Source organism: Giraffa tippelskirchi, chromosome 5, assembly GCF_054371585.1.
Source record: "Giraffa tippelskirchi isolate mGirTip1 chromosome 5, T2T-mGirTip1v1.2.pri, whole genome shotgun sequence".
In the NCBI taxonomy this organism is placed as follows: domain Eukaryota; kingdom Metazoa; phylum Chordata; class Mammalia; order Artiodactyla; family Giraffidae; genus Giraffa; species Giraffa tippelskirchi.
In genome coordinates this window covers 131014302-131035634 of record NC_137279.1, presented here as the reverse complement: position 1 = coordinate 131035634, position 21333 = coordinate 131014302, and the positions used below count along the sequence as shown (strand labels likewise).

At 36.1% G+C, this 21333-nt stretch overlaps 1 protein-coding gene across 4 annotated transcripts in view; it reads left to right on the top strand.

Moving 5' to 3' along the window:
- The first annotated feature begins 1454 nt into the window (after positions 1–1454).
- Positions 1455–21333, top strand: part of ZNF326 (zinc finger protein 326) — a 36356-nt gene continuing 16477 nt past the window's right edge. Inside the window, exons 1-6 of one of the 4 annotated variants that reach the window (XM_081495446.1) lie at positions 1455–1577; positions 3819–3863; positions 11399–11434; positions 11528–11639; positions 14000–14138; positions 16510–16708. In XM_081495446.1, the coding sequence (XP_081351572.1) occupies positions 1562–1577; positions 3819–3863; positions 11399–11434; positions 11528–11639; positions 14000–14138; positions 16510–16708 (547 nt within the window). In that variant the 5' untranslated portion in view covers positions 1455–1561. Of the gene's footprint in view, positions 1578–3818; positions 3864–11398; positions 11486–11527; positions 11640–13732; positions 14139–16509; positions 16709–21333 lie in introns of all 4 variants that reach the window. The other 3 variants (XM_081495445.1, XM_081495448.1, XM_081495447.1) reach the window with 3 other exon arrangements.

Below are 21333 nucleotides of genomic sequence, written 5' to 3'. Positions count from 1 at the left end.
GAGTTCAGTTTTCAACATGTTCTTCTCTGGTGAATAGAAAACGTGCATAGGAGGAGGAAAAAAAGAAGAAAACACTATAAGGGTGGAGAACTGGGTGAATCAATGAGGGTGGAGAAGGAAAGTGATGAGGAAGGAACAGTGCCCTACCCAGATTTGAGGCTGTGCTCAGTCGTGTCCATGAACTATAGCCCCATGAACTGTAGCGCTTCAGGCTCCTCTGTCCATGGAACTTTCCAGACAAGAATACTGGAGTGCATTGCCATTTCCTACTCCAGGGGATCTTCCCAACCCAGGGATCAAACCCGAATTGCTTGTGATTCCTGCATTGGCAGGTGGATTATTTACCCTCTGTGCCACTGGGGCTACAGTCACACAACTTGGTATAACTGTGAGTTTTTCCTTTAGCCACGTTTCCAGAGACTGCTTTCTTGGAACTTGGTTCTGGATACTCATTGGACCTCAAAGAAGGGCAAACGGCTTGATTCATGATTTCATATCCTGTGATCAACTCATCATTGACACAATTTGCTATATGAAAAAATATTATCTAACTTGGAGTTCAAGCTGCTCCAGGATTAGAATGACCAAACAGTTGTCTTTCCCCACATTGTCTTATGGGCGAGGGACTTTGCCCACTGTCCTCAACACTATTTCCAAAGTGACAATAATACAATGCTGAATGATACTCGCTCAGTCTTTGTGACCCCATGGACTGTAACCTGCCGGGCTCCTCTGTCCACGGAATTCTCCAGGCAAGAATACTGGAGTGGGTTGCCATTTCCTTCTCCAAATACAATGTTAATATGTATCAATATATGTGGTTGCCTGTGGTTGTTCTTCAAGTTCTGGATGACTCCTTCCAAAAATCTTCCCTGTCTGTTAACTTTTACACTTTCATTTTGCACCCTGAAATTCAGAACTCGACAGTGGTCTGTCTTGGATCACACTCGTAACTGTTTCCTATTTAGCAACCTGTTCTCTGCTCACAGAGGTCTAAAAATATCCTGGCCTTCTGAATCTCCACGGCAGAAACTCCAAAGGTTTTCTTTTTTTTTTTTTACATTTTCCGATCAGTCATTATCAGCCAATAAAAAGGGAAAGGGCGGCACGTGGTATATTAGTTCGGGCAGGAGGAAGGCATTCCAAGCAGACCCTTTCGCTCTTGCCAGAATCAAACATGGCGGGCTTCAGCCCGACCTTCCGGAAAACCCAGCTCTCTTTCCCTTGAGCCTGGCCAGTCTTTGGGGCTCCTTTTTAACCTTTCTTACCCCTCGGCGGCTCCGAGAGGGTCAGCACCCGGGAGCGTGACAGCGGACCTGCTTCCCGCCCCCACTCGAGGGCCCGCCCACCAGCCCGCGCCAGCCAATCGCGGGCCGCGCTGTGGCGGCTGGCAGCGCCGGCCGGGCCCGCCCCCTAGCCTCGCTGTGGCCTGCGGCTCACGGGCCGGTAGCGCCGCTCTTGGTCGCGCTGACTCGTAGTGTGCAACCGCGGGTCACGGGTGCTCTTCTCCGGCCACAGATTAGCCAAGCGCCGCCGAGGCCGTCGGCCCCGAGCCTCCGCCATGGACTTCGAGGACGGTAAGCGCGGGTTCTGGCTGGTCACCGCGGCGGGCGGCAGGCGGGGTGGCCTGCCCCCGGGGTCTGTTTACCGTCTCAAGATGGCCGTGTGGGCTTTGTTCTGCGGGCCTAGAGGCCGTCTGCCCGCCTGCCCGCTTCGGGCCCGGTGCCTGGAGTCGGCCTCGGTGGGGACCCGCGCGCCCGGATCGCCCCGCCCGTCGCCCGCTGCGGCCCGCGACCCTGAATTCTGCTCCGGCCTCGGGGCGGGGAAGGAAGCTCCCAGAGCGCCGCGGCCTCCGGAGTCCCCAGATCGGCCCCCGCCCCGCTGCGAGCAAATTGCCAGGAAGCCTCCAACTTCCCGTTCTGGGCGAGAGGGCGAGCGGGCCTTCCTCGCCGCGGCTCGCGCTCGCTCGGTGGGCAGCGACGCAGATCGTCCTTTCAGTAAATCCCCAACTCCAGGTTACTACTCGCCAGATAGGATGTTCTGAGACTTGTTCGTGATTGTGTTCCTTGGTTGTCTTAGTTTTTAAGATGAGTTTAAAGGGCGTCTGTAAGTGATTAAGTATAGTAGATCTCGATCCAGAATGGAACGTAAGGTATTTCTGGTTAGCAAAGTGGGATGTTTATCCGCCAACAAACAGTACCCGGGCGTTAATCCCTAAATTTAAAATGCTTCTGTGAACCAAAGCGTTTTCTCTGGACAATGTGTTAAGTTAGTCAAAATTCTGGCACAGCATCACATGCCCTTCAAACACAGCCGCCTGGGTTGGACTGTTGTTTAATTAAATGAGCAAGTACCTTTCGGTCGCCTCTCACGCCAGTTCTTTAAACCGTTTAATACGCTCACGAAATAAAATTAATTTGGTCTTCATATTGTCTTCAAATCTTCCCCAGCTTTTATAGTGATTGGTATCAGGGTAAGATGAGGTACGTAATGACAGCATTAGGGAGACATGGAAAGGGATGTGAAGAAACTGAATTTAGTCCTGAGTTACCGGGCGTTTTTGAATAAAATGGCTTCACTAATTAGTCGTAAGCCTCTGACCCAACCAAAAACATTATCTTTAACTTCGAATATGCTGAGCCTGATTAAATGATCTTTTGATCTTTGATTTGATTTCATGCCACAAAGAATTAAAGCTGCCAAGTCTAAGTATATGAAAGGGAACTGGAATAACCTTTTGTGGATACTTTTAAGTTACTTTGAAATAGGAAGTTAAGATATTAACAGTAGCACACTCTAGTGTTTGTTTTAGTTGAACTTTGACTCATTTTGATATCGATACCTTTAAACTGAATGTTTGAAATGCCAGAGTTGAGAATGAATTTTAAAAATAGGTTGCTGTGTTTTCACACCAAACTTTGGTGACAGTACCAACACCCAAGGTGCAGCAGAAACTACCAATGTGGGAGGAGGGAGTGACGGGAATGGTCCCCTCACCCCATGAAGGAACCCATTGTCTTAGTACGTTTACCTTTTATTATCACCATCTGCCCACAGTTCTAAACAGTGTGAAGCATAAAATTCTAAACAATGTCAGTGATAAAATGTTCCCTCTCTCATGCTCCCTCCTTACCCCTACTGCTTTATTTGGGGGATGGAATTTGCCTGACAATATGTTGAACTGTAATCCTGTATAGTGTAGTTGGAGTCTATTGTATCCAAAGGACTGCTCTATTAAATTCCTATTTGTTAGTAGAATTAACTAAAGGATTTAACAATTGCCAAATTAGTTTTGACAAAGAAATTATCAATATGATGATGCCACATCCTGGATAGAAATAGCACACACAGGTACACACATATGCATGTGCATTTCTCAAATAAGATCTTGAAATCTTTAGAGAGCAAATTAAGTGCTAAGAGAAATAGTAACTTGGGAAAAAAATATATAGAATCAATTCTCACATGTCCCTGTTTTTTGCATTGTTTGATATATAATTTATCTGCCTTCCCTTTTGTTATTTTGTATAAATCAGTACTGGATCTCCTTTTTTGGCTGTAATTATATATCAGATTTTATTAACTAATTTTTACATTACCATGATTTGTACGATAAACCTGCCATTTGGGGAGATAGTGAAAAGAAAGGGATATATATTTTCCTATATGAAGTATATATAATTTTTAACACCCTGTTTTTGCAGATAGTTGAGTTAATGGCAGTTTAAAAATTGTGTTTGTTTTTAATAAGTGGGTATATAATTCAAGATTTTTGCTACTATTGCACTAATTCCTTTCTGTTAAATGTGTCTTCATAGATTATACACACTCTGCTTGCAGAAATACTTATCAGAGCTTTAATGGTGAGTATCCTCTTTCATTTGATCTAAAATACATTAAGGGAATGCATCTCAGTTTTTTTTTGTCACCCATCTAAAGTACCAATGTAAAAAGGAAATTCTGCCTTGTTTCAGTCATTGTTTAGTCTCTTGGTGTGTTAGTGTTAATGTTGTCATACTATGTATAGTATTTGAGTTAGGAAATTTGGAATCAGAAAACCTTAGGGCTGTTCAGATTAGTTTGACTCTTTATTTGAATTCTGAGTTCTTTATTCCAAAAGGCCCTGACTATATTGAGTGATGACTTATAAGAAACTAGCTCAGTTATTTTTGTTGAATTAGAGGCTTTGGTATTGAGTAATGTAGATTAAGTGGATTATTGGCTTGGTTTATATTGCTTCTTTCATAATTCATTCTGACCTTGTTTTTGAGGTCATTTGCTTTAATGTGTCCAAATGTGTTAGTATATTAAGAACTGTCTAGAGCATATGAAGAAGCCTTATCAATATAAGCATGACACCAGAGTGACTAAAGAGCTAGATAAAATCGTGACGTATGCAGAATTGGGGTGGGGTTTTGATAGTTTAAATTAGGGTTAAGGCTTTGCCAGACAGGATAAGAACATAAAGAAGAGCGTGGAACAGTTCAAGAGGTTATAAAAGCATTATATGAAGGACCCCAGAGAGTGGAATTAAATTCCCTGATTGCCAGAAAAATGCAACTTTCAACTGTTGTACAGAATGTAATATATTCACAAAATAAAACTGAAGCAAATTTACTACTAAATAAAGAAGACTGTGTCATTTCATGAGAATAATTACCATGCAGTTAATTGCTACTTATCATCTCTAGGAATTTAGAGAAACTTTGAATTTGATGTCCACTAAAAAGGTTAAACATATAGGAATAGTCAATATATATTGAGTGCTGAAAAACATATTTTTGAGCAGGAGAGTGATACAATAAAGTTACCAAAAGAAGTTTAATTTTCATACACATGTAGGTTATATTGAAAACTGGAAAATTATCAAGTTTCATAAATTCAGGTGTAAGAATTTTACACCTTGAGAGGTGATGATAGTAATTTTAAAAATCTTAAGCCATTTCTTGAGAAAGTTAGCAGAACTTTCAGGCTGCCTAGTAGTGAGTAGAAAATTGAGAGGGATGCATAAAAATGAATCCAGGATTGGAAACTGGAGTAAGCAGGACTAGTACTTTTACCGAAGAGATTTGGAATGATAGAAGGCCATGATTTCCAGTAGGATGTACCAGAGAGAGTTGAGTTTATGCCTAAATATAGGACTTTGAAATACAGAATCATAGAGGGTCAGAAGTTTATTTTCTTAACATACAGGATTGTAAAAAAAACAGCTTAAAATATTTCTGTCACTGAGGTGTAGTGGACATCTAACATACTAGTTTCAGGTGTACAGCATAATGATCCCATATTTGTATACGCTGTGAAATGATCACAACAGTAAGTCTGGTAACCCGTGATTACCACATAGTTTTTCTGCAGTGAGAACTTTTAAGATTTACTTTTCTTAGCAACTTTCAAATATGCAATACACTATTAACTATAGTCACTATGCTGTATATTACATCCCCATGATTTATTTATAACTGGAGCTTGTTACCTTTCAACTCCCTTCACCCATTTCACCCACTCCTACCCCCTCTCTGACGATCACCCATCTGTTCATTATGTCTACAAGCTTGGATTTTTTTTGCTTTGTTTTGTTTTGACTTTTTTTTTAATTCTAGATATAAATGAAATCATACAGTTTTTATCATTCTTCCTTCACTTACTTCACTTAGCATTTGCCCTCAAGGCCCATCCATGTTGTTGCAGATGGCACGATTCCATTCTTTTTCATGACAAAAGTAGTATTCCATGTATATACATACATATATATCACATTGCATCATCTTTATCCATTCATTTATTGATAGAACCTTAGATTATTCAGTATCTTGACTATTGTCAATAATGGTGCTGTGAAAATCGGGGTGCATGCTGCTGCTGCTGCTGCTAAGTCGCTTCAGTTGTGTCCGACTCTGTGCGACCCCATGGACTGTAGCCTACCAGGCTCCTCCGTCCGTGGGATTTTCCAAGCAAGAGTACTGGAGTGGGGTGCCATTGCCTTCTCTGTCGGGGTGCATATATCTTTTCAAATTAGATTTTTCCTAACAGTTAAATGATAGACTTTTTTTTTCTCTTAATTTTAGTTCCAGTAGTGGTTTTCATTTAAGGGTGATTGTTAGACTCCCTTGTGGAGCTTTTTCAAAATGTATCTATTTAGATCATACTCTAGTCCTCTTGAATCTTGATTTTTAGGGTAAATGGGCCCAACTGTGTCAGCTTTAAGAACTATTGATACTTTGAATCATTTTAGAATCCACCTCTGGTTGAAGAACACTGCTTGACAACACTTTGAGGCCTGAGTTACCTACATTTTATAAATGAGGAACTTAATTTCAGGGATGTAATTTGACTTCATTCAACAGATATTTACTGAATGTTTTGTATTAGATATTGTTATTGGAGCTGGCAATACAGTAGTGAATGAAATGGACAAATATTCCTGCCTTTGAAGTGTACAGTCTAGTGGGGTGAAATAGTAAACAAGAAGTAATATTTATTGTATTGCAGCAATTGCTTGGGAGAATAATAACACAGGACAGCTCTGTGTGTGTGTGTGTGTGTGTGTGTGTGTGTGTGTGTGTGTTACAATTTTAAAGAGATTAGCAAGGGAAAGAATCACTAACAGAGTAACTTAAGCATAGAGTTGAGGGGGATGAAGGTGCAAGCCATGCCATTGTCTTCATATTTCCTTCTTCTTATATAAATAGACAAAAAAAAGGAAAGCATTTCTGGTAGAGGGAAAACAGGAGCACAGGTAGGGCTGAGTGCATTGTACTTCAGAGTGACTTAAGAAGATGCGCTTGACTACAGCAGATGATTTTTGCTGAGTGATGACGAATGGATAAGGAAGCTGTGGTACATATACACAATGGAATATTACTCAGCCATTAAAAAAAAATACATTTGAATCGGTTCTACTGAGATGGATGAAACTGGAGCCCATTATACAGAGTGAAGTAAGCCAGAAAGAAAAACAACAATACAGTATACTAATGCATATATATGGAATTTGAAAGATGGTAACGATAACCCTATATGTGAGACAGAATAAGAGACACAGATGCATGGAACAATTTTATGGACTCTGAGGGAGAAGGTGAGGGTGGGACGTTCTGGGAGAATAGCATTGAAACATGTATATTATCATATGTGAAACAGAACACCATTCCATGTTCGATGCATGTGACAAGGGCTCAGGGCCGGGGCAATGGGATGATCCAGAAGGATGGGATGGGGAGGGAGGTGGGTGGGGGGTCCAGGAAGGGGAACACATGTAAACCCATGGCTGATTCATGTCAATGTATGGCAAAAACTATTACAATATTGTAAAGTAATTAGCCCCCAACTAAAATAAATAAATTTATTAAAAAAAAAAAAAAAAAAGGTTAGAATAGGGAGATGTATATAGCCAGAAGGCAGTGAAAGTTAAAGACAATTTGCTTAACACACAAGAAGTAATAGAAAGTGAAGACCTGAAAGCATTGAGGGTTTGAGCAACACAGATACAGAGGAAAAGCATTCCAGGCAGAGGGAATAGTAGGTGCAAAAATGGGTGTATATACCTGTTGTACTCTAGGAACGGCAAGGGACCTAGTATAGCTAGAGTGGAGTGAATAAGGGTAGATCACAGATGATGAAATTAACTGGGAATAGATCAAGTTAAAAGGTAATGGGAAGGATTTCTCAACTTTGTCTCTATTGACATTTTGGACTAGATAATTCTTTGCTGTGGGGGAATGTCCTATGCATTGTAGAATGTTTTAGGAGCATTCTTGGTCTCTTGTCATTTGATACAGGCAGCACCCGTTACTCATTTTGGTGACAACCAACAATGTTTTCATTGTTTGACCCCCTCTGGGGGTCAAACTTGCCCATGGTTAAGAACCACTGATATAGGATCTTAAAGATTATCTAAAGGCTTGTTTACTTGGAGTAAGGGGGGAAGCCATTGGAAGGTATTGGGCATTGAACATAATTTAACTTACACTGTAACAGAATTTTTCTAGCTATTTTCTTGAGGATGAACAGAAAGATTGCAGAAATGAAAACAGGACAGTCAGCTGGGGGGCTGTTGCAGTAATGTAGGTGAGACATGCTGGTGGCCTGTACTGTGATGGTAGTAGTGTGGAGGTGATAAAAAGTCTCATTCACGACTTAGTGATACACAACTTGTTAGTTATTTTGATCATGTCAGTTGTTTTTTCATGCTACTCCATACCTCTTGTGATTTAATTATAAGTGAATTTAACATTTGTTGAGCTTATCGTTTATGAAAAGTGAAAGTGAAAGTTGCTCAGTCGTGTCTGAGTCTTTGCAACCCCATGGACTGTAGTCCATGGAATTCTCCAGGCTAGAATACTGGAGTGGGTAGCCTTTCCCTTCTCCAGGGGATCTTCCCAACCCAGGGATTGATTCCAGGTCTACCACATTGCGATTCTTTACCAGCTGAGCCAGAAGGGTGTAATCAAATCAGTAGAGTAGATTTGATTTAAAATATGTCAGATTAATTTTGAGTGAATAGCTTTCTTATTTAATATATATTTTATTCAGGGATAATTGATGGAATGCTAAATATGTCAGATGTATAACAGTGATTCACAATTTTTAAATAATAATAATAATAATTTTTAACTAAATAATATAGTTATTATAAAATACTGGCAGTATTCCTTGTGTTGTACAGTATATCCTTGTTCTCATTTACTATTAATAGTAAAGATATAGTCTTAATAACTTTATTTTTAAAGTGACTTTTAAATTCATTCAGTAACCTGGAAGAATATAGTTTATATGTAAATGGTCATGGTCATCTTATAGACTCTATCCCTATAATCAACACTGATTATATGCAGTACATATAAAGACTTTTACTTTTTTCCTTTTTAACTAACTGAATAGTGACAGTACTATGAACAATAAACCAAAAGACATTGCTGTGTAAAGATAGCTCTGTTAATCTTTGTGTACTCTCTAGTGCCTGGGAAAAGGTGAGTGTTCAATAAATGTTAGTAATTTATGACTTTGTAGTGACGTAAAGATATACAGAATCAAAAAACTGAAGGATTTAGTATCCAAAGGCAGCCTCTGCTGACTGAAAATAGAAAGTAGCAGAAATAGCAATTTAAGTTTTTTTGTTTTGTGTACCTAACTGAACCTAACTCTAAAATTACCTTTTAATACTTTTTAGAGGAAGGCTTTTTATTTTGAAGTCTTCGTCTTAATGTCGAAATTGTCCTCTGTTTGATAGATATGAACAACTTGTATTGTATACTTAGCAACTCTAAACACAAATGACTTTTATTAGTCTGGAACTGTGTTATCTGATGTGGTAGACACTAATAGACACTGACCACGTATGACTATTGAGTACTTTCAGTGTGGATAGTCTGAATTGAGGTATGCTGTCTTAATAGGAACTTGATTTGAAGTCTTAGTATAGACAAAAAACATTTAGAATATCTCATTAGTACTTTTTGTATATTGGTAAACTTTTTGTCATTAAAATCCATTGGTATGCCTTGTACTTTGAATGAATCTTTTTTTGATGTGTAATCCTGTAATATCAGCTATTAGTTATTTGAAAAATACTGATTTATAGAGTTATTCAGACTTTTCAAATATTGGCAGATTTTATTATAGAAATTAAAAAGTTATATTCAGTAATACCAGTATCAATTTCATCAGAAAAGCCTTTTAAGTATTGGGAAATTGTCAAGCTCAAGTTTTAAATTCTAATTTTCACATGAGTGCTTGAATTTTATCTTTGGCAACAAATGCTATCACTTGTTTTCTTTGAAGTGACAGTTTCACTTCATTCAAAAATGAATGAATTTAAAGTGAGGTCATACATTTAAAGTGAGGTCACAGGACTTTCCTGGAGGTCCAGTGTTTTAAGACTACACACATCTACTGCAGGGTGCATGGATTTGATCCCTGGTTGTGGAGCTAAGACCCTGCTTGCTGAGTGGTGCAGTCAAAAAAAAAAAAAGATTAAAAAAATGAGGGCACAGATAGCAGAATACTGTATAAGGCAGAGTATCATAAACACCGTGTAAAAACTACAGACTTTTGTAGATATTCAAAAGAAAGAGATGATAATCAATTAAGACAACATCAGTAAGGTGTTCTTAAAAGGGCTAGTATTTGAAATGGACTTTAAAAAATTAAAGAGTTTCAATAAGCTACTATTTGGGCAGTAGAGAGAGCGTTTCATGTAGAAGCAACAGTGTGAAGCTAAAGGGGTGGATATTTATAAGACTTTGGGAAAATCATTTCATCTTTTTGGTTCCACAATCTATCAAATGAGAAGGTTAAATTTGATCATTTAGGTTGCTTTCAGGTTTAAAGTTGCAAGATTTTGTTGTTAGGACCAGAAATATTTATGTAATTATAATTAAAATTTAGTATTTTTTTAAAAATAAAAATAAATGTACTTGCTTTGTGTATACTCTTAGTACATAAAACTTGGAGAGGGTGATAAGTGAAGACTTTTAAAGGACTTTATAGGAAACATGTTGTAAACGGTTTTTAAATTTTTTCAATTTTATAATCATAGTAAATTCATTTTATTACCTTTTTTGTTGTATTTGTTTTTCATGTCAGAGGTGGGGAGGTAGGTGGAATTATAGAAATTGTAATAAAATACACTTGGTGCTTTGATTATAATTTTTTTACTGTTTACATTACTAGAATTCACATTCATTCCCTTTATTCAAAGTATTTGAGGATTTAAATATTTGTTGAGTCATTATTTATATGCAGAGTACCACATAATGGCCCCACTCTGATTTTATGTTTTAAAAATATCTTTCAATTACTGTATGAACGAATTTCAATTGGGCAGATTTAAAATGAGGCTGCCTCTGAGTTTTGAGATGTTTTGAGAGGAGTTAGATGCAGAAAATGATATTATAAAAATTTTTTTCCTTTTGACATTATTAAATACCTTATTTTCTTGAGAATAGGAATTATTAATTATGTACCATTGTAGCACCTGACATAGGACCCTTTGGTAGTATCCTAGTCACGTAAATATTGGCTAAATTGAAGATAATTTTAACATAGAACTTTTTAGTTGATAGTTTTTTTTTAATCAGGTCTTATTGGCAAATCTGATTTTTCAGTAGATTATATGACATAGGACCCTATGGTAGTACCCTTGTTGTGTAAATATTGGCTTAATTGAAGATAATTTTAATGTAGAACTTTTTAGTTGATACTTTTTCTTTTTTTAATTAGGTTTCATTAGCAGATCTGGTTTTTCGGTAGATTATAATCTGTGTGGTTTTTCCTTCAGTGTCTGGTATGAATTTAGCTAAAATGTTAACAATGAATTATCATTTCAGGTGATTGATATGAATATCTTGTGTTTTACACAAAGATTCCTGACCTTTTGTTATTGACTGTCTTTTAGGAATGGATCGTGATTATGGCCCTGGATCTTACGGAGGTCTGACATTCAAGGATATTTATCTAAAAATTCTTTTGAATGGCAGTAAAGGTGAGCATCATTTAATTTTTGTTCTTTTTAAACTCTTTATAGGGATGGATCGTGACTATGGCCATGGATCCTATGGGGGTCAAAGATCCATGGACTCCTACCTAAACCAGTCATATGGCATGGACAATCACAGTGGTGGTGGTGGGGGTAGCAGGTAAATTGCTTCATCACTTGGCCAAATAAGTAGATGACTATAAGATTCTAGATAATTTAAGTATTCTTTAGGCATGTTATGATACTTAAACTATATTTAGAACTGAATAATCACCTTAAATGTTTAAAGGTGTTAATGGTTATAACAACTGTCAACATCATTGGCAGATGTTACTTTAGGAAAACCTCAGGAAAACCATTATTTCATTATACTAGAGTAAGATGTTCTGTCTTTAGCAGTGATTTTTTTTTAACTCCTTGTCAGTCAAAATGCCCTAAACAAAAGACATAAAAATATTATTGGAAATATTATTTGTGAAGCTTTTTCTTATGATTTTTCAAAAATGTATTTAGTGCTTTATAGAGTAGCAAAGCAGTCTTTGACTAGAATGAAGTTAAACCGAATCTATCTAGCAACAGTCAATTTGTAAGAAACATTTAAGATAGTTATTCTTTTAATTTTAGTTTTAAAGTGAGTTAGAGGAGCATATTGTAATAATAAAAATATTCTTTAAATCATGCTTAGGTTATTTATTGGCAAGTTCTACTTATGCCAGAAACACTTGTGGTCTAGACTAGGAGCTTTATATTAAAGCCATGAATGAGTACAATATCTTTGTTTATTTTAATGCAGTACAGTTTTGATTGTACTTATGTTTCATTGTTGATGCTGTGTAAAGCTTAAACCTAGCTGAACTGCTATAGACTTTAGGGTTGACCACATTTTAGGCCAAGGAAGCGCAGAGATTTTTGAGGCACATAAATTCCTACTAAATATTGATATAAGTAAAACTAGTTAGGAAACTTTTTGAAAGTATTGTCCTTCTTCATAAATTGAAGGATCTGGTTTCTTTAAGAATGGATTGAATGACGCTTACTTTCCGTTTTTCTGCTTAAGTGTGCCATTATGGTTTATAGTAGAGAAAAATCAGGAAAATAGATACAACAATTTTGCTAATGTGATAGATGTTTTGAAAAATGTAGTTGAAAAGAGGAATGATTTTTATATGGTTACTAGGATTCAAAAGTAAAGTGCCTTCTATTTAGTGATCGATAAATAATTGAAGTAATGTAACACGTTTAAATACTTTATCTTATCAGTTGCTGCCCTGTTACATTGTAAATGTAATGTGTGTGAACTATGTAGATGTTATAATTTATCTCATGTAATTGTGGGCCTTTATAAAACTATGTTGTAAGATAAGCAATTTTTGTAACCCATGCTTTGGTGAGAAGTATGATTTGTTTCTTCTGTTGACTATTAAAACCTTGAGGAGACTGTGTGCTCCCTTTTTTAGAGTAGCTTTATGTGATAATTTCATGTGATAATAGGGAATAATTTTTCAAATAATTGAAGACATTATAAAATGTATTCTTTCTAATCTGCCTTGAAAATTCATATGCAAAGGGTATATATTGGTGGTCTTTTATGTTCTGTTTTATGTGCTTATTCTTCTAGATTTGTAGATTTATTAGTATACAAGTGAAAAGTGACTAAGAATTGATTATTAACGTTAACCAAAGTTTAGCAGGTTGTCAAATTTTATAACCAGATAATTCTCCCAATTTTGACTGCTGTAGACATAATGAAGCAGTTTTGTCAAAAAGATTATTGGGGGTGCAAAAGGATCTCTTCTGTGTCACAAGTAGCCTACATCTTTGTAGTCTTCAATTTGTGTCCCTATTGAAAGCCAAAATGTTGTAAATATTTTGTATTTTACAGTATTAGAGATGGGTTCAAAGAAAGTTTGAGTAGTCTGTGAACTTTAACAAATGACTTTTTCCAAGACTAGGGCTGGGCTTAAATAATGACAGACAAATCTTTTCTAATAAAATAGAAAGCTGCCAAAAAGCAGATATTTAAGCTAAGGTTACTTAACTCAATTCATATTTAAACACTGACTCAGATAGCTTTCTATCTGGTCTCATGTTGAACTGCCCAGCCCTAATCAAGTGTGAATAAAAGTAGAACTGCAAACCAGTATGGTATAAATGAATTTTAGTTGATAAATGTCATCTGATAATTTGTCTTTTGAATTGTCTAACATTAGTAAGCTTACTTTTGTTTTTTCCCTCACTGTGCAACTCTTCCAGGTTTGGACCTTATGAGTCTTACGACTCCAGGTCTTCTCTGGGTGGGCGAGATCTGTACAGATCTGGCTATGGTTTTAATGAACCCGAACAAAGCCGCTTCGGAGGTAGTTATGGTGGTCGATTTGAGAGCTCCTACCGGAATAGCCTTGACTCTTTCGGAGGTAGAAACCAGGGCGGGTCTAGCTGGGAAGCACCTTACTCCCGTTCAAAATTGAGGCCTGGGTTTATGGAGGACAGAGGAAGAGAGAATTACTCTTCCTACAGCAGTTTTTCTTCACCCCATATGAAGCCTGCACCTGTAGGCTCTCGGGGGAGAGGAACGCCTGCTTATCCTGAAAGTACGTTTGGAAGCAGAAACTATGATGCTTTTGGAGGACCATCAACAGGCAGAGGCCGAGGCCGAGGAGTAAGTACAACAGAATCTTTTCAGATTCTTTTCACTAGTCACTCTTTTAAACCCTTTCAAGACCATGGTTTTCAACTAGAATAAACACTGTTCATCCCAGTGTATTTTGAAGCAAAAGCTGAGTCATAAGCATAATTTTTAGGTTGCCTGTAAAAGTTTTCCCAGTACCTCAGAAAATACATGGCAGTGTGAGATGACTGTTCATATAGTTTTGCTAAATCTCCCTTTATTAAAAAGGTGAGGATATTAGGTTTGGTCTAAAAGGGGTTAAAAGGAGTTGCATTTTTCCTTGTAAACGCTAGCAGTTTTGCTAGTGGGACAGTTCTTGGATTATTATAAAGGTAATGAACCCTTTTGGAGTTTCTGAGTAGGTTAAAGGTGCAATGTATGATAAAACGTATATACTTTGCTGCTAAACTCCAGCACATAGAATTTCTTCACAGCTTCATATTTCACATTAAATACAAGAGAGACTAACAGTTGGTGATAGCTGAGGGTACTTTAGCCATGTTTACATGGTGAAGAAGTTGATATGTATGGTAGATTGTAGATGATTTGTGGTCAGTATAATTTTGCTAACTCACTCTCTTACAGTGTGTTCTGTTGCTGGGTGTTCTGTCTTAACCTCTGTCACTAGTTTTACTATTGAGAAATAATTTCCTTCCTATAGAAACATGTCTATGGCTCCTTCCCAGGAAGTGATATTTTGTAAATTACTGCTTAAATGAATAAATATGCTAGTCTTCAAATATTTCATTTCAGGAGATGTAGTATAAAGATTATGCCTTTACATTCTTAGGTAACTTGACTGACAAGAAATTTTACCTAGGAAGTGTACATAGATTGTGGAGTTATTACGTAGTTTGATTTTATAAAGAATATTGTATTTTTGCCATCATGTAAGAATTGTTTGTGGTTTTTTTTTTTGAAGTCAGTTGCTCTTAATATTCTCTTTGCAGAGGAAAGTGCTTCTGATAAAAACATGTAGTAGGGCACATATTTTTGACTGCTCACTAATCTTTGGAACATCAGCATAGTTTGTCATACTTGTGTAGAAATTTTGCATTTATAACAGTTACTCTTTACTTATGTAAAATGCATTGCACCTTTAATGGATAATTCATAAAGATTTTTCTTATGTGACTACTTAAATCACCTGGAAACACTTAATTTATTCAAGGTTAGATAGGTATTCCTAAGCATAATATACAAATGTAAGCAACTAGTTTGTTGCTGTTCTACCATGCTTTATGGTTGTAGATTAATTGAAAATAGTTGGGATAATAGGCTTTGGATTTTGAAATTGAAAATCTACTCCAGTTTGAAAGTTTGGAAAACTCTTAATGTTTTCCATGCTGTTTATTACTTTAGGCAAATGATTTTTTCCTCAAAGAGACTTCAAATACCAATTTTGTTTTCATGATAGAAAAACAGGTATTCCTGTACTTTGTTTCCACCATTCTAGTCAAAGTGGACTTTTCTTTCTTTCTTCCTGTTAATGAAATAGATGAACCAATAGGTCTTTTCCTTTTTAATCTTCACTTGTACAATTCCCATTAGATCCTTCTCTTCAGATTACTCCTCAATCTTCTAAAAGTAAGGTTAGTAGAATAAATTTGTATAAACATGTGGCTTCTTGGTGTAGTGGGTTTTGTTAACGACGAGAAGAAAGGACACAAAGAGTCGTTTGGTTGCATGACTCTTCGTCTGTAAACTTTTGCTTCTTGGGCTTCTGGGTGAGAATATGTTTCTCTAGGTAAGAATGTGAATGGAACGTCAGATGCAATTCTTTATCTGAAGTGTGTCTTGGAAGTTGATGCATGGTTATGCTTTAACTCTCCTATTTCATACTAATGTTCCATCTCGCCTTCTCATCCCTTTTTCAACAGGGAGAAATCCTAAATCATTTCTGGATCTTTTTTAACTTCAAACTTCAGATATGGTCTTCTTTGTGTATCTTAGTTTTAAGCCAGGTTTTAGTAAAGTAAAGATTTCTTTTAAGGTCTTTTCATGGGAAAACACCGATTAGGAACTCTGAAGAGGAGTTGTCAGAGAGTTGTACAAGTGGTAATATTCTGACAGGCACATAATGTTGTTTATGATCTCAAGTAATTTTGAATCATAAGAATCAAACAATAGGAAATATCCATATTTGTTCTTCTGGAAATAAAAATACTGATTCACTGGATTTGAGTTCTTGTAATAATTTACAGAGTTTTTCAGTGTATTTAGAGTGGACTTGTAAAATTTAGTTACATTCTGAGGGATTTTCAGGTGAAAAATTCTAGATAGATAAAATATAATTTATATATGAATTCATACTTTTTCTTTGGATATTGTGCTAATATTTCTTGATTTCACAAATTTGCAGCATATGAGTGATTTTGGAAGCATTCATAGACCTGGAATTGTTGTTGACTATCAAAACAAACCCACCAATGTGACAGTTGCTGCTGCAAGAGGAATAAAGAGAAAAATGATGCAACCATTTAATAAGCCTGGTGGAACCTTTATCAAGAAACCCAAGCTAGCAAAACCTGTGGAGAAGATGAGCCTCAGCAAATCACCCAGTAAGTTGGAAAACATAATTGCTGTGGTTCAAGGCAGTTTTCATTATTTTTTTTTTAACTCAGTGCATTTAAATAATTTTTTCATGTTTATGTAGACAAATTGTATAATAATCATAGTTGTAGAAATTAGATCTGCAGTTGCCCTAATCAGTCATGGCTATCAAAATTACCAAAAGGTACTTATAAATTCACATGCCCTGATTCACCCCTTTCCCCTAAATCTTGATTTAGGGTGGAACCAGAACATCTATATTTTTAAAAAGATCTTACATGGGATTTTGATTTTGATTCCTTTCTTAGGTGTTATATTTACTGTTGGATAATTATTGAGGAAGTGGTATGTTACATTACATAGAATCTCCTTCATAAGGTCAAAGGCAAGAAATTTTTCATCATCTTTGGTGTCAGGAAAAGCTATGTATTCTAGAAAATTAATTTGCCTTTTGTCTTCTGGACATTATTCTTAGAGATAATCATACTTCCATTTTTACCTTGTTAAAAATTAGGAGCCAATATGAAAGTGAAGTTAAGAAAACAATTCATGGTAGCATCAAGAATTAAATACTCAGGAATAAATTTAACAAAAGTACAAAACTTATACTTTGAAAACTATAAAACATTGTTAAAAGAAATTAAAGAAGATCTGAATAAATGGGCTACTAAATAAATGTTCACAGATGAGAAGACTTAATGTTAAGATGGTAGTACTTCCCAGACTGATCTACTGATTCAGCCCAATCCCTGTCAGAATGTCACCTGACTTATTTGCAAAAATTGACAAGTTGATTCAAAAATTCATAGGGAATTGCAAGGAACCTACAATAGCCAAACAATCCTAAAAAAAGAAGAAAACAGACTACTGCTTCATGATTTCAAAACTTAATTACAAAGCCACAGTAATCAAGACAGAGTGGTACTGGCATAAGGACAGGCATATAGATCAATGGAATAGAATTGAGAGTTCAGAGATAAACTCATAAATCTATGGTAAAAACTTTTTTTTAGCCAAGATGTCAAAATTGTTTAGTGAGGAGAGAATAGTCTTCCACAAACGCTGCTGGAACAACTGGATAGCCACATGCACAAACTACCATACAGCACCTAAATGCAAGGGCTAAAACTATAAAACTCTCAGAAGAAAACAAGAGTAAGTCTTCATGACTTTGGATTTGGCAAGAAATTCATCTGACACTAAAAGAGCAACCAAATGAAAAACAGGTAAATTGGACTTTGGGCTTCCCTGGTGGCTCAGCAGTAAAGAATCCGTCTGCCAGTTCAGGAGACGCAGGTTTGATCCCTAGGTCAGGAAGATCCCCTGGAGAAGAAAAATGGCAACCCACTCCAGTATTCTTGCCTGGGAAATTCTGTGAACAAAGGAGCCTGGTGGGCAACAGTCCACAGAGTCACAAAAGAGTTGGACACAACTTAGTGACCAAACAACCATGAAACTGGATTTTATCAAAATTAAAAACTTGTGCTTCAGAGGATACATTAAGAAAGTGAAAAGACAGCTCACAGAGGAGAAAACATTTACAAATTATACCTCTAAGAGACTTGTATCTAGAATATGTAGAATTTTTTTAATTCAATAAAAAGACAAATAGCCCATTTGAAAAAAGCATCTGAACAGACAGTTTTTCCCCCAAAAGATATACAGATAGCCAATAAGCCCATGAAAAAGTGCTCAACAGTTAGTTAGCCGGGAAATAAAATCAATACCATGTGAGAGTGACCACTTTTACTTACCTGAATGACTAGAATCAAAAAGATAATAAGGCCTTAGCAAGGATGTGGAGAAATATTCATATACCATTGGTGGGAATGTAAAATGGTCCAGGCACTATGGAAAACAGTTCCTCGAATGATTAAACAAATTACCATATGATCCAGTAGTTCCACTCTTAACGTATGTATCAAGAAATATGAAAACATATGTCTACACAAAAGTTTATGTACAGATACGCATAACATCATTATTCATAGTAGCCAGAGGTACAAACAACCCAAATGCTCATCAGTGGATGAATGGTTAAAGAAAATGTGATTCGTCCATACAGTAGAATATTTTCCAGCCTTAAGATGAACTACTGGTATATGCTACAACTTAAATGAACCTTGAAAAGGTTAATAAAACGGAAGAAACTAGTCACAAAAGTCCACATATATGATTCTTTTCATTTGAAAGTCTAGAATACAGAAATCTGTAGAGTTAGAAAGTAGATTAGTGGTTGCTTTGGACTGTGGGGGTGTATAGGGAGTAATAAATAATAGGATACCAGATTTCTTTGTGAGGTGATGAAAATGTTCTAGAGTTGATTAAGGTGATGTTTGCGCATATCTGTGAATGTTCTGAAAAACATTGGATTACATACTTCAAAAGGGTGAATCATGGTATGTGAATTATATTTTAATCTTAAACGTTTGAGCTGGATTATTGTTACTTTCTCTGTTACTGTATTTTATTTAACTTTGTAATATATCTCTAAATGAAATCAAGTGCATTTGATCAAAATAGATTTCCAAGAATATACATAAATAAAAGTAAGGAAATGTCTTTTTCAGCATTCTTTGTGAAAACATTATAGCAAATACTGTACAACAGATACTTTACCTATTTTTGACTATACACTGAATTATGTTTTGTTTTTTACATTAATTTTATTTTTGCCTTGATGATTGAAAAGTATTTTATCTTTCCAAATTAGGTGACATTACAAGGGATTAAAAATTTCTCTCTTTAGAATTAATATTGGATTACCTATTATTATTGGGACTGGGCAAGGTGAAGATCATTGTAATGAATGAACGTTTCAAATTTTTGTGATCTAATTTTTAAAAATCTTTTCATCCAGTTTAAAAAATAAGATACATTAATTGTTAAGATGAATTTATTACTTCCTTTGATGTTGGAGGTGCTAAACAAATCATGATAGCCTTCAAATAATTATTTAAAAAAGAAGGTGCAAGGGAAGAAGCAAGGAGGCCTATATAAGTCCTACATTAGAACATGTTTTTTGTATATTTTTGGATATTGACAGTACATTTGTTTTGTTCTTTGAATTTCATTTCTATTTAAATTGCTTCAGGATTAATACATGTATCCAACTTGACAAAAGGATTGTATCAATTGTTAGTAAACTAGCACTTAACTGAATGCTTACTGCGCACTAGACAGCAGTGTGTTAAAGGGCATAACAGGCATTGCTTATGTAATTCTCACATCAGCCTGCTCAGATGTAGGTAATGTACCAAACCCTCTATAGCTGAAAAAACAGGAACAGAACAGATAAATTTGCTGCCTGGGTCAAACAACTGGCAAAGCCAGGGTTTATTCAGGGGAGGTCTTACTCTAGAAACCGTTCAAGTAAAGCTCCATGTGATTATAATGGAAAATTATGTTGTATTACTTTGTATTATATTATTCTTATTTAAAACAACTTTTTTTTATAATTACAACATTACAGACATTTTAATGTATCATATCAAAAATATGGTATTTGAAATTGCAAATATTGGATTTTTTCTCAGAATTATGAATTATAATCCAAACTCAGTAACACTTTAAATACTATTTTTAAATCTACTTTCATGCCATGGTTTGTATTGGACATCGATATTATTTAGTAAAAAATAGCAATATTCTGGAATTCTGGAAACCTGATTAGAGTGTGTGTTAGCAGGAATAAGTTTTATACTGTTACTTGATGGATTGTTATTTACTGAACTGTGTACTCTAAATATTACTAGAATAGGCAGTTCAGTTGATCTTCTTGGGATAGATTTCAAAGGTGTATTTTGCAGGTGTAGTTAAATAAATATTACAAAGTTTGATATAGATATTTATTTGTCACTAAAGCAGATATATGTGACTTAACTTTTTTTTCTTTTTAACAAAACTTGAGAGTAGTGTAGTATATAACTTAAGAATGAAACCAAAATTCTGTAGTCAAATCAGGCTTTCACTGTCAGGCATGAGGTGGGCATTCTGAATGATAACCGCTGAGTATTCAGGAATAAGAAGTCTTGCTATGCTATAATGTATAGACTGTATGATTTGTTGAAATGCAGTAGGAAAGGAATCATATTCAGTCGTTTGATAGAGGTACAGGTATATCAGCTTTAACATCTGAAAGGAAAATGAAATTGCTTCTAGTTTAAGGTCATATACAACCAATTTTTTCCATAGAGTGAGGGTTTGAGGGCGGAGAAGGCAATGGCACCCCACTCCAGTACTCTTGCCTGGAAAATCCCATGGACGGCAGAGCCTGGTAGGCTGCAGTCCATGGGGTCACAAAGAGTCAGACACGACTGAGCAACTTCACTTTCACTTTTCACTTTCATGCATTGGAGAAGGAAATGGCAACCCACTCCAGTGTTGTTGCTTGGAGAATCCCAGGGACGGCGGAGCCTGGTGGGCTGCCATCTGTGGGGTTGTACAGAGTCGGACGCGACTAAAGCGACTTAGCAGCAGGAGCAGCAGAGGGTTTGAGGGAAACTGAAAGAGGATATTGAAAATGGTTAATAAAATAGGAATGTATGTTTAACCTCTTATAAAGTGATGAAAAATAATCTAGATATTGAATTTTAAGGTATTGATTTTATACGGTTTTGAAACATCCTGCTGT